Source organism: Populus nigra, chromosome 12, assembly GCF_951802175.1.
Source record: "Populus nigra chromosome 12, ddPopNigr1.1, whole genome shotgun sequence".
In the NCBI taxonomy this organism is placed as follows: domain Eukaryota; kingdom Viridiplantae; phylum Streptophyta; class Magnoliopsida; order Malpighiales; family Salicaceae; genus Populus; species Populus nigra.
The window spans coordinates 14,644,256-14,655,662 of NC_084863.1; the positions used below are offsets into that span (position 1 = coordinate 14,644,256).

General features: G+C 29.8%; 1 protein-coding gene across 1 annotated transcript; it reads left to right on the forward strand.

The window, feature by feature from the left end:
- Nucleotides 1-1,144: 1,144 nt before the first annotated feature.
- On the forward strand, nucleotides 1,145-4,698 carry LOC133669121 (indole-3-acetic acid-amido synthetase GH3.10-like). Its single transcript, XM_062089147.1, has 4 exons — nucleotides 1,145-1,822; nucleotides 2,206-2,307; nucleotides 2,496-3,316; nucleotides 4,080-4,698. Exons 1-4 carry the CDS (start codon nucleotides 1,497-1,499, stop codon nucleotides 4,616-4,618), a joined length of 1,788 nt encoding a protein of 595 aa, XP_061945131.1. The 5' UTR covers nucleotides 1,145-1,496; the 3' UTR covers nucleotides 4,619-4,698.
- The last annotated feature ends 6,709 nt before the right edge of the window (nucleotides 4,699-11,407 follow it).

Genomic DNA, 11,407 nt, shown 5'->3' on the forward strand with positions numbered 1-11,407 from the left:
TAATGTTATTAAGGTTTGTAGTTCATCCCACACTTTAACCTAGTCTATAGGCTTTAATTAGTTTTTGAAAAGTGATTAGGTACGCACGCACGCACCCAATCACTAATTTATATTTCTTATACAATAAGTTAAAAATAATATTGTTTTTTAATGTTCGTAGTCTTTTTTTAATTTCATTATGCATTATGTTGTTGATGTTTTATATGTTGAGATTTTTTTTTCTCTTACATATTATTTTAACTATAAGATGTTTGATAAAGTTTTAAAATTAAATTAGATACTAATTAATTGAAATAGGATCAGGCTCAGATACCGAAAATGATCAAATTTTAATAAGGTTTTAATAATTTTTTTGTATTCAAATTTAAATATAGATAATACAAAACTTACACATGAGAATCTATTATTATCCCTAATTTTTTTAATAATGAATATTTCTAAAGACAAAAAAAAAAAAGAGAAGGAAAGGTAAAGGTAAAGGCAAAGGCAAAGGCAAAGACGGGAATTAATGCTTCAAAATAAAGTTAGTATGTCATCCTATATTAAAAAAATAATATAAATTATATTTTATAATTTTAATTAATAATTTAAGTTAGTGAATAGAAATAGTTTTTTGATATTATATTAAATTTTTGATGACCTAACAGTCACGAGTTCAAATCTCACTAGACCTATTTATTTGATAAAAATTAAATACAAGGTAATATGAATCTTTACAAGTTTTAAATTTAAAAGATTTTTATTTAAAAAAAAATATGTTAATTAACAAATAATATAAATTATATTTTAAAATCTCATCTAATATCTTAAATTATTAAATTAACATGATTTATAGATAATCACCATTCATCACATTCAAATGGTGGCTTGCAAATTGGCGAGAAAGAAGAAACAAGCATGATGCGAAGCTCTCTAACTCCGTTTGGCTTTGGCTTTGGCCTGAAAAATGTGTGTGTGTGTGTGTGTTTTCCAGCCAAATATAATTTTAAACACGATATTACTATGTAGATAAACAACGGTCACTAAGCTAGCATGTAATGGTTTGCTTTTTCGGTCCCGGCCCCTTGTCACATTCTTCTGCATACATCTATCAATTTTAATGAAGAATCTCTCTCTCTCTCTCTCTCTCTCTCTCTCTCTCTCTCTACCTAGCCATATTGATAACATGGCCATGTCTTGTGGTCTATATCCTATCGTACGATTGCGAGATGGAGCTTCTCTGCAATATTTAGAGAGAAGAGTTTTTTGAGCTTTTTAACAAAGGGACCAGCCTTAAGATTAAATTTTCATAATTTAGAGAACGATATCTTTCAAATCTTCATGATTTAGAGAACGAATCTTTCAATGTATATGGGCTCTCTTTTGTTTCTGTCTATTGTACACAAGAGAGTGTCCCCTACTTATAGCTCCAATATCTATATTAACACCATTATTTGTCTATACTTCTTGTATTGAACCAAGCTAGCTAGCAAGCTACCTCAGCATTCATCACCTTCATGGAACCAAAAAACACCAATGGATCGTCAAGAAGCTATGAGCATGACATTATCGGTTGGTTTGAGGACATATCAAAGAAAGCCGGCCAAGTTCAGACCGAGACTCTTCGCCGAATTCTTGAGCTCAACTGGGGTGTGGAGTATCTCAACAAATGGTTAGGGGATATCAATATTCAAGACATGGATGCAAGTGCATTGGAATCTCTGTTCACTTCTTTGGTACCTCCTGCTTCCCATGCAGATTTAGAGCCTTACATTAGCAGAATTGCTGATGGGGATACTGTTCCGTTACTCACTAAACAACCTATAAAACTTCTCTCCTTAAGGTGTGTCCTCTTCTCTTCTCCTCTCCTCTCATCTTTTTTTATATTATTTTTTCAAGTTTTTGGATGCTTGGACCATATTGCTATAGCAAAAGCTTATCTTTGTAGATATCATGTGGAAAATGGAACCAGAATATTAATTGATAGAGTTGTGAGTTATGGGCTCTATTTGGCTCTTGTTCAGTTTTCTTATCTTTTATGATTTCATGGGATATATACCTTAAGGTAGTCCAAGGATTGGTTGAAGTGTACAAAAGCTCAGCCTTTTTACCTTGATTTGAAAGGATTCCATTAGCCCATGTTTCCACCATTTGTAAGAGAATATTTCCAGAATTATTTCCTTTTTTTATGATTCTAATTTTGTTCACGGTTACAATTTTCTCAAGTTCTGGAACCACAGACGGAAGGCAGAAGTTTGTTCCTTTCACTGACCATAGTGCTCGAACAACTCTTCAAATTTTCAGCTTGGCAGCAGCTTATAGATCAAGGTTTGACCAATCTCTCTCCCTGTTGGTCACACATAATCCAAATTTGTATGGTATCTAAGAAGACAATTAAGTCAAGAAAAGATGGATAACTACACTTTAAATGTATTGTATTGAACAGTTGAAAAAAAACTGTACAAGTAATCATTTGATTTCTTGTACTCTCTCTTTATTTTATGTCGTGGATGTAGGGTTTATCCAACAAGGGAAGGAGGAAGGATCCTTGAGTTCATATACAGCAGCAAACAATTCAAAACAAAAGGAGGGTTAACAGCAGGAACAGCTACAACCCATTATTATGCAAGTGAAGAGTTTAAGATCAAACAAGAAAAAACAAAGTGCTTCACTTGTAGTCCACAAGAAGTCATTTCTGGTGGAGACTACAAGCAATCTACTTATTGTCATCTTCTTCTTGGCCTCTTCTTCTGTGATCAAGTAGAGTTTATAACCTCTACTTTTGCTTATAGCATAGTTCAAGCCTTCACAGCATTTGAAGATGTGTGGAGAGACATATGCAATGACATTAAACATGGTACTCTTAGTGAAAGAATCAACTTGGCAAAGATGAGAAAGGCTGTGCTGTCTATCATCTCTCCAAATCCAAGCTTAGCTTCAAAGATAGAAGAAAACTGCAAGGAGTTGGAGACTCAAAATTGGCTTGGTTTGATTACTAAGCTTTGGCCAAATTCCAAGTATGTTTACTCCATAATGACAGGCTCAATGCAACCTTACTTGCAAAAACTAAGGCATTATGCTGTGGGCTTGCCATTAGTGAGTGCTGATTATGGATCAACAGAGAGTTGGATTGGAGCTAATGTGGATCCTTATTTGCCTCCTGAAGATGTTACTTTTGCAGTAATACCAACCTTCTCATATTATGAGTTCATGCCACTTTATAGAGAGAATCATGATTGTGGCTCAGCCATCGATGACTTCATCGAAGATGAACCGGTACCACTCTCAAAAGTCAAGGTAGGACAAGAGTATGAGATTGTCCTCACTACTTTTACTGGTATGTTTAGATCTTTTTTCCCCTCGAGTTGCTATTGCATTTTCCATTGATATCTTCGTGAATCTCTCCAACCCCATTTCTTGTAGCTTGGTTGATGTTTTCGTCATATTGCCCATGGTAAGTAAAATTGGCAGCCAGAAACTACTGAGTATCTTTCATGGGAATGGACCAATTGTCCTGGCACATTTAATCATAGAAAATCAACATCATTGCATTATTTATTTTTGTGCCACCATTGATGTATTAATTTCTTGATTAGTCAAGCATCGATTTTGACATAGACATGGCATGTCGACGATTCACAAAACAAAAAATCTTGCATGAATCTAGTCCCTTCACATGATTGGCAGCCACTTAGCAAGTTTTAGGAAAGTTGGTTCCAAAAACTTAAAAGTAAGGTTTCGATCTATGGTCACGAGACTCTCAACAAGCCATCCTCTTACACTACCGATATTCAGTTTCCTGTTTGTAACTTCTTGTAGCCTGGTGTGCACGTTCTATTGGTTCAATCGGTTCAAGACCGTGGTTTTATTTGATTTTCAAGGGTTTTTTTTTTTTTTTGGAAATTAGATAGATGATAACTTTAGAATTCATTGAGTTTTCAATCCGTTTATATTAGGAAATGAGAATGACTAAATGGTCAAAAATTCAAAAAAAAATAAAAAAATCATGCAATCCTTTTTCTTCTTCTTTTCTTCCAAGAGGGACCAAGATTAATATATTATAATTTGATGAAGATTTCTTCTTCTTCTTTTTTGTTCAGGGCTTTATAGATGCAGGCTAGGGGATGTAGTGGAGGTTGCTGGTTTTCACAAAGGGACACCAAAATTGAACTTTATATGCCGGAGAAAGCTAATTTTAACTATAAACATTGACAAGAACACTGAAAAAGATTTGCAGCTGGTGGTGGAGAAGGGGTCTCAGCTACTCATGAGCAAGGCTAGAGCAGAGCTTGTGGATTTTACTAGCCACGCTGAGTTAGAAACACAGCCAGGTCACTACATAATTTACTGGGAAATCAAAGGAGATGTCGAAGAAGAGGTTCTTGGTGAGTGTTGCAAGAAAATGGATGCATCTTTTGTTGATCATGGCTATGTGGTGTCAAGAAGAACCAATTCCATAGGACCTCTAGAGCTTTGCATTGTCAAGATGGGGACTTTCAAGAAGATCTTGGAATATTTCATAGGAAATGGAGCAGCATTGAGCCAGTTCAAGATTCCTAGGTGCACCAGCAACCATGGACTCTTGAAAATTCTCAATGGAAGCACCATTAAAAGGCTCTACAGCACTGCGTATAGCTAGTTAATAATTAATATAATTCCAAGAATTTTTGTTTGGTGACTTAATTAGTCTACTCAATAAATAATTTTTGTCTTAAATAATTTTTTCTGATCACTTTGTTAAGAGCATGTGACTAGACTTGTTAAACCAATATCCAACACGAAGTGTTGGGTGTATAAATAAAAAGAAAAAAAATTGTTTACATATAGCTGAAGTATTAGTTACTACACGTGATTATTTTCGGTTAGGTTTGGTTATTATTAAAAAAAATAACTAAATCAATTTTATTTTTTAAAAAAAAACTGAAACTAGTTCAAATTGACTGGTTTCGGTTCGATTACTTTAGAACAAAAACTGGTTTTTTTAGTTTGACTCGGTTTTTTTCTGGTTTGGCTTGATTCTTTTCTGTTTGGCTCTTTTTTTCAGTTTGCCTTGGTTTTATCAGTTTGGCTCCGTTTTCCTGGTTTGGCTCGATTTTTTTCTGTTTGAATTCGGTTCGGTTTTTTTACTTTCAGGCTTATAAAACCGAAACTGAACCGAACCGATCAGTTTTTTTCACGATTCGGTTTTCTCGATTTCTTTTTCCGATTTACTCGGTTTAATCAATTTTTTAGTATTTTTGCTCATCCTTTTAATTCCGATAAGTAACTAATAGTTACTTATCTGAATTATTGGGTTACATATATAAAGGTAAGAATATTTTTTAAAGATAAAAAATTGTGATACAATAAAAAAAAATCAAGAAATATTACTTAATAATAAATAAGATGTTAACAAAAAAAACAATATACTAACACTAATTGAAATTAATAAAAAAATGGACCCTATAATAACCTGAATTCATTAAAATTACTTTTTTATATACTAACTAAATATGTGTTTGTTTTGTAAAATAATATATTCCAAGAAAATAATCATTTTCTTGTAAAAGGTTATCGAAAGGGTTATCTTCCATTTCTTTGATATGATAAAATATTTTTCTAGAAAGGTTTCTTGTAATCTACAAGTTTGGATTAAATTGTTATTTTTAGTAGGGGTGGCGTTGAAATGATGATGATGAGAAAGTGGCGATTACATTAATAATAAAATATAGTGGTGGTAAAGTGAAAATGGTGATATTAATAATAAAATATCAATTGTATTAAGGTGCTAGCTATCCCAAGTCTTATCAATTATCAAGTGTGCAGATATCTTGTAGATAATTTTTTTATTTTTTAAATTAATTAGATGCTGACACAGGGTAACTCTAAGATAATTAAGAGGGTGTTTGTTTTTAAAATATTTTTTTGTGATTAGAGTTTGAAAAATGTAAATTTTAAAAAGATATGGTTAGTTGAATTTAATTACGTGTTTAGTAAAAATTATAGTTAAAGTTTTGATATAACAAAAAACATGTATAAAATATTTAGTTGTTATATATAGAAGTATGGTTGCGGTTAGTTTTTAAAATGTGTTTTACTTAGAAATACATTAAAATAATATTTTTTTTATTTTTAAAAAATTATTTTTGATAACTGCGCATCAAAATGATCTGAAAACACTAAAACAATATTAATTTAAAGCAAAGAAAAAAAATTAAATTTTTTCAAAAGTGTTTTTGAAAATAAAAAATAAATAAGATTTAATGAAACCCAATTAAAAAAATATTTAAAAACTGCTTTATAAAAAACCATATTTCAAACTTAATTTTTTAATATATTAATTTAGTTTGTTATTAAATATTTTTATGCATCTGTTTCATCACAAACACAAAAGTCAACGAAAAACAAACGCAGCATACCATACAACTTGTTGGAGTTTTTTTTTTGGATTTTAGCTAGCAGATGAGTTTCTAACGTTATAAAATGATATATAAGAGATTAAATTGAGGAGACAAAGGGGGGGTAGATATTTTGTTGTAATAATATTATCTATATAATAATGGCGATCAAAATAGACTACATGAGTTTCGTCAGTCTCATAATGTTTTTTTGTAATTTATATGGTACACTATGGTCTTTCCTAGTTTTTTTTTTGAAATTATTGTACCAAGATTTTTTTAAAGATACTTGCTGCATTATTGCGGGAGCTTTGAGGTGTTTATAATATATATTTTTTCTATCTCCTCCCTCCTCAATTCATTTTTTTGGATCATTTTATAATTAATTTTAAAAAGATTGCATGCATGTGAGTCGCATTTCAACTGCGCTACTTTACTAAATAATTTTTAGAAAAGATGCCACTGTACTAAGATCTGAAAAAACTCCAACATGGTGTCCTTTGTTCATCATAATACAAAGAGTATTTTTAATCCTATTGTACTTCCTTCCTTGTGCAGTCAAGGGAAAGTTATTTAGTTAAAGGTATGGAATAGTAACTTACTTTACTGCATATACAAAGAGTTATTTACCTACAGGATTTGGAGGTACTTTATTATGAACTATTAAGTAAAGTTTTTTAGTTTGGGAGCTTGTTAATGTGTTTTATTCTTACATCTTTTAATGTTTTGAATTCTAGTTTACTGTAATTTTAATGATAAACTGGTTCTATCAATAATATCTTGATTATTTTAAAAAAAATAATGAAAAATTCTTATCCTACATAAAGGATACACTTGGGAAAACGCCCTAAGAGGTTTTTTCTTAATTATCCCTCTTTTCTATAACAATTTTAAAGGGTTGGTTCAGATACTAAGAAAAACATTTACTCATTTTGAGATCTTAATTAGAAGACGATGGCATGATTTATATGTATTTCTCATTAGCCTACTTCGTTGATTCTTTAAAGTCCTATTTGTTTGTTGGAAAGTAGTTTCTTTTTAGAAAGTGAATTATTTTTTGATATTTAATAGTGTGATGAAAAATAAATTAGAAAACACTTTCTAGTGTTTGGTTATATTATGAAAAATGAGCTGGAAAATAACTTATTAATGTTTTATTTTTTTCGAGTTTATTAAAATAATGAGGGACAAATCTTACAAATTAAAAGGTTGAATGAGAATGAAATTAAAAAAAATATAATTTCATAAATGATCTCAAATAAAATAAATAATAATTAAAATAATAGAGATCAAATCTAAAAAATTAAAAAATTAAAAGATGAAGAAATTAAAATAATAATAATTAACATTTCATAAATTATTTCAAATAAAATAAGTAACAATCAAAAGAATAAGAATTAAATTTGATAAATTAAAATTTCAATTAAAATTTCATAAGGAAAAAGCAAATAACAATTATAAAAATAGGGACCAAAATTAATATAAAAATTAAATTCTAAGGGATGAGATTGAAAAAAAATATTCAAAACAATATATATATATATAGCAATCAAAAGTTTGAGGATCAAATTTGATATAATCCGCAAATAATATGACATTTCTAAATTTTTCACAACTTCCAAAGAGTGTTTTCCGCCCAAAATAAGAAAAACACTTTCCTGAAAATCAAGCCAAATTTTTCTTTGACTGGAAAGTGTTTTCCGTTTACTGGAAAGTATTTTCCGTTAACCACCAACTTTTTTAATGACAAACAAACACAGAAAAGTTTGGAAAGTAATTTTCCGAAAACTATTTTCCAGAAAACAAACACAACAATCTCAATCTCAAACCCTGAATACATACATGACTATAAACATAATATCAAGACATACCCATGACACGTGCACAATACACACACATTAACTCTGTAGACTCGTGTTATGCTATGAGACTTTTTTATGTTAAAAATGATGTTTAAGGAGTGCAAACATGTTTTAAACATGTTTTAAATAGAGACCTGATTTGATCAAATAAATTAATTTTATTTTAATCAGATAATAAAAAAAATAGATGATAACAATAATAGCAAATGGACTAATTGTTTTTTAAAAAATAACAATAATAACTTGGAAAAATATGTTTTTGTAGAAGATGACAAATGATGTAGCTCAATTTGTTTCCTATTAAATACTGAAGGATAAAGTTGTATTAAAAAAAATACAAAAGACTCAATTTAATACGAGATGGAATAACAAACCTGTAATTAAAGGAATAAGAAGTAAGTCAATCCGAGTTAATCGGCCAAACTCACTACCTAGATCATGAAATTAAGATAACCCAGTTAAAAACCATAAAAACCTACAACACTAAAAATAAAATAAATAAATAAACATGAACAAATCATATGCATTGTGCAATGAAATCTCACTATTAAAGTTGAGAACTACTAAAGTTTTAACTTGGTATGTACTAACCAGTTGTCATATGAAATGTCACTATTAATGATACGGTGTCGGCTCTATAAGGCTGGCCGTGGTTCATATTAACCGTCGGGATTTCCAAGGATATTCATCTATTTAAAAACAATGACTTGAAAATTACTTTTTGTATAAAGTTCTGACTCTGCAGATTTTACCCTGATAGAAACCAAGCTCTCCATGAAGGAAAAAAAACAACAAAAAAGTGTCTTTCAGTAACCATTACCACATTTCCATATATATATAATACAACGTTTCATGAGTCTCCCGTCATTTCTTGTCCTTGACAATGATATACATCAAGAAACGGCTACAAATTCATCGATTTCTGTAATTTTGGACCTGTTGGAAGATTATCATGCAAAGAAAAACAGCACGATTTGTAAAAGCATATATATATATATATATATAAGAAGCATAAAATTTAATGGTTTTCAAGAGTTACTTATTATGTTTATTTTTAAGATAAGTATATAAATAGAAAAAATCAATCCCAGATCACATAAAATGATAAGAATATTTTAATCTAAGTTGAGATTTTATTGTATTATTCTCTCTACTCTTTATGCCTATTTTTCTTGGGATTAATTAATTTGTAGCATTTTTATAAGTGGAAGGAATTAAAGGAAATATTTAATATGTTGGAAAGTGAACTAGTAAGTGCTAAAAGAGTATGCAAATATCATGTCAATATTTAACAATCAGATTTTAAAAAAAAATGTTAGGTGAAATTGAAGAATGAAGTAATTTATATGTAAAAATTATAAAACCAAACTACAAAACATGTGAACAATCCCAAACCTTGTAAAAAAAGAGAGGGGGGGGGGGGGGTTAGAGGTCATTGGAGTATAGGATTTGAAATTAGTAGATTTATTTTGTTATTTTATTCAAATCCAATGATTAAAAATTTATATTTTTCTACTGTGTGTTAGAAAATAATATAAATCATATTTTGAAACCTCACCTCACAGTTTAAGCTTTTGGGTTGAATTGATTTTTTAACATGGTATCAGAACCTTGATAACCAATCGATCACGAGTTCGAATCTCATCATCCTCATTTATTTGATAAAAATTAAGCACAAGGTAATGTGGACGTGTGCAAGTTTCAGGTACAAAGAGCTTTCACTTAAGGGGGTGTGTTAGAAAATAATATAAATCATATCTTGGGGCCTCACCTAATAGCTTAAGTTTTTTGGATGAATTGGTTCTTTGACACTTGGTATGAAATTAATAGATTTATCTTGCTGTTTTATTCAAATCCAAATATTAGAGATTTATATTTTTTTTACCAGGTATGAAAATATAATTTATTTTTTAAATTTATTCAAATCCAATTATTAAACATTTGTATTTTACTAGGTATTTAAGATCTGTTTTTTTCTCACACAATCTGAAGTTACCGTGATTTTGGTAAAAATTGCTGACTCATTTTCTATAATAATTTACATAAACAGAAGGGACTTGCTTGCTTTTTTGATATATAGATTTATATAAACCACCTCGAAGTTATGGAAACAACCTCCTGAACACTTTCAGGGGTGAAAAGGACAAATTCCAGCTGAAAAGGTGTTCCTGTCCTCTTTTAACTTCGGACGATCGGCATGTATTGTGGTGTCCGGCATGTCAAATAAAGGGGAATTTCAGCACATGTTGTTGCTTTTTTATACGTCATCGCAGTGAGATTAGAGATAACAATTATGGTAATCATAGTTATAACTGAGGTTTTAGTAATTGAATAATCAAAATTTACATGTTTTTTCTATGATTTATTAAATTTACATGTTTAAAAAAATGAGTAGAGTAAGCCTATATTGATGGTTAGCACAACGATATAGAATGGGTCAAATGTTTTTGAACGTAAGAAAAAAAAAGTCCAGACAATGCAAGGATTTCTAAAAAAATTAAGAAAATTTGAGACTCGGGTCATTGAGTTGATTGGGTTTAATAATTTTGGTTAATTTAATAATATCAAAAACAAAAGGCAACCTTAATTTATTAATACGAAAAACAATGCAAACTTAAATGAATTTCTTAAACCTGTGTTCTTTTAAAATCACCGCTAGTAAAATCTTAGACCCGAGCTCAATTAAGAAGTTCAATTTTCAACCAATTTAATGTTAAAGTATAAAATCATAAAAAAAAAAATCATTCCAAAAAAATAATAATGAAGGGTGAAATTGAGAGAAAAAAAAAACAAATTCAAAAACAATCTCAAACAATAATAAAAAGAATAAAGATAAAATTTGACAAACTAAAAATTTAAAGGTAGATAAAATTGAAATAAAAAAGTCAAATTTTAGAAATTAATTGATATAAAAAAAAAAAGAGGGAGTAAATCCAAAGGAAGAAAAATGAAGGGCTGATTTGCAAGTTTAGAGGTCAAGGCGTGGATTTCTAGGGAAAGAGAGAAAAGAAAAAAAAAAAAAAAGTTGTTGGCATCAAACCAAAGATTTATTATCTGCACACGTCGCCTAGAAAAAAAAAGGACGTTGAAATGAATTGAATGATACGGCGAAACAACAATTAAACTATAAAGTCAGCCACACATGCATCTTGAAGGCGGTTGAATTGTGCGTCAACAATTTTTTTATTT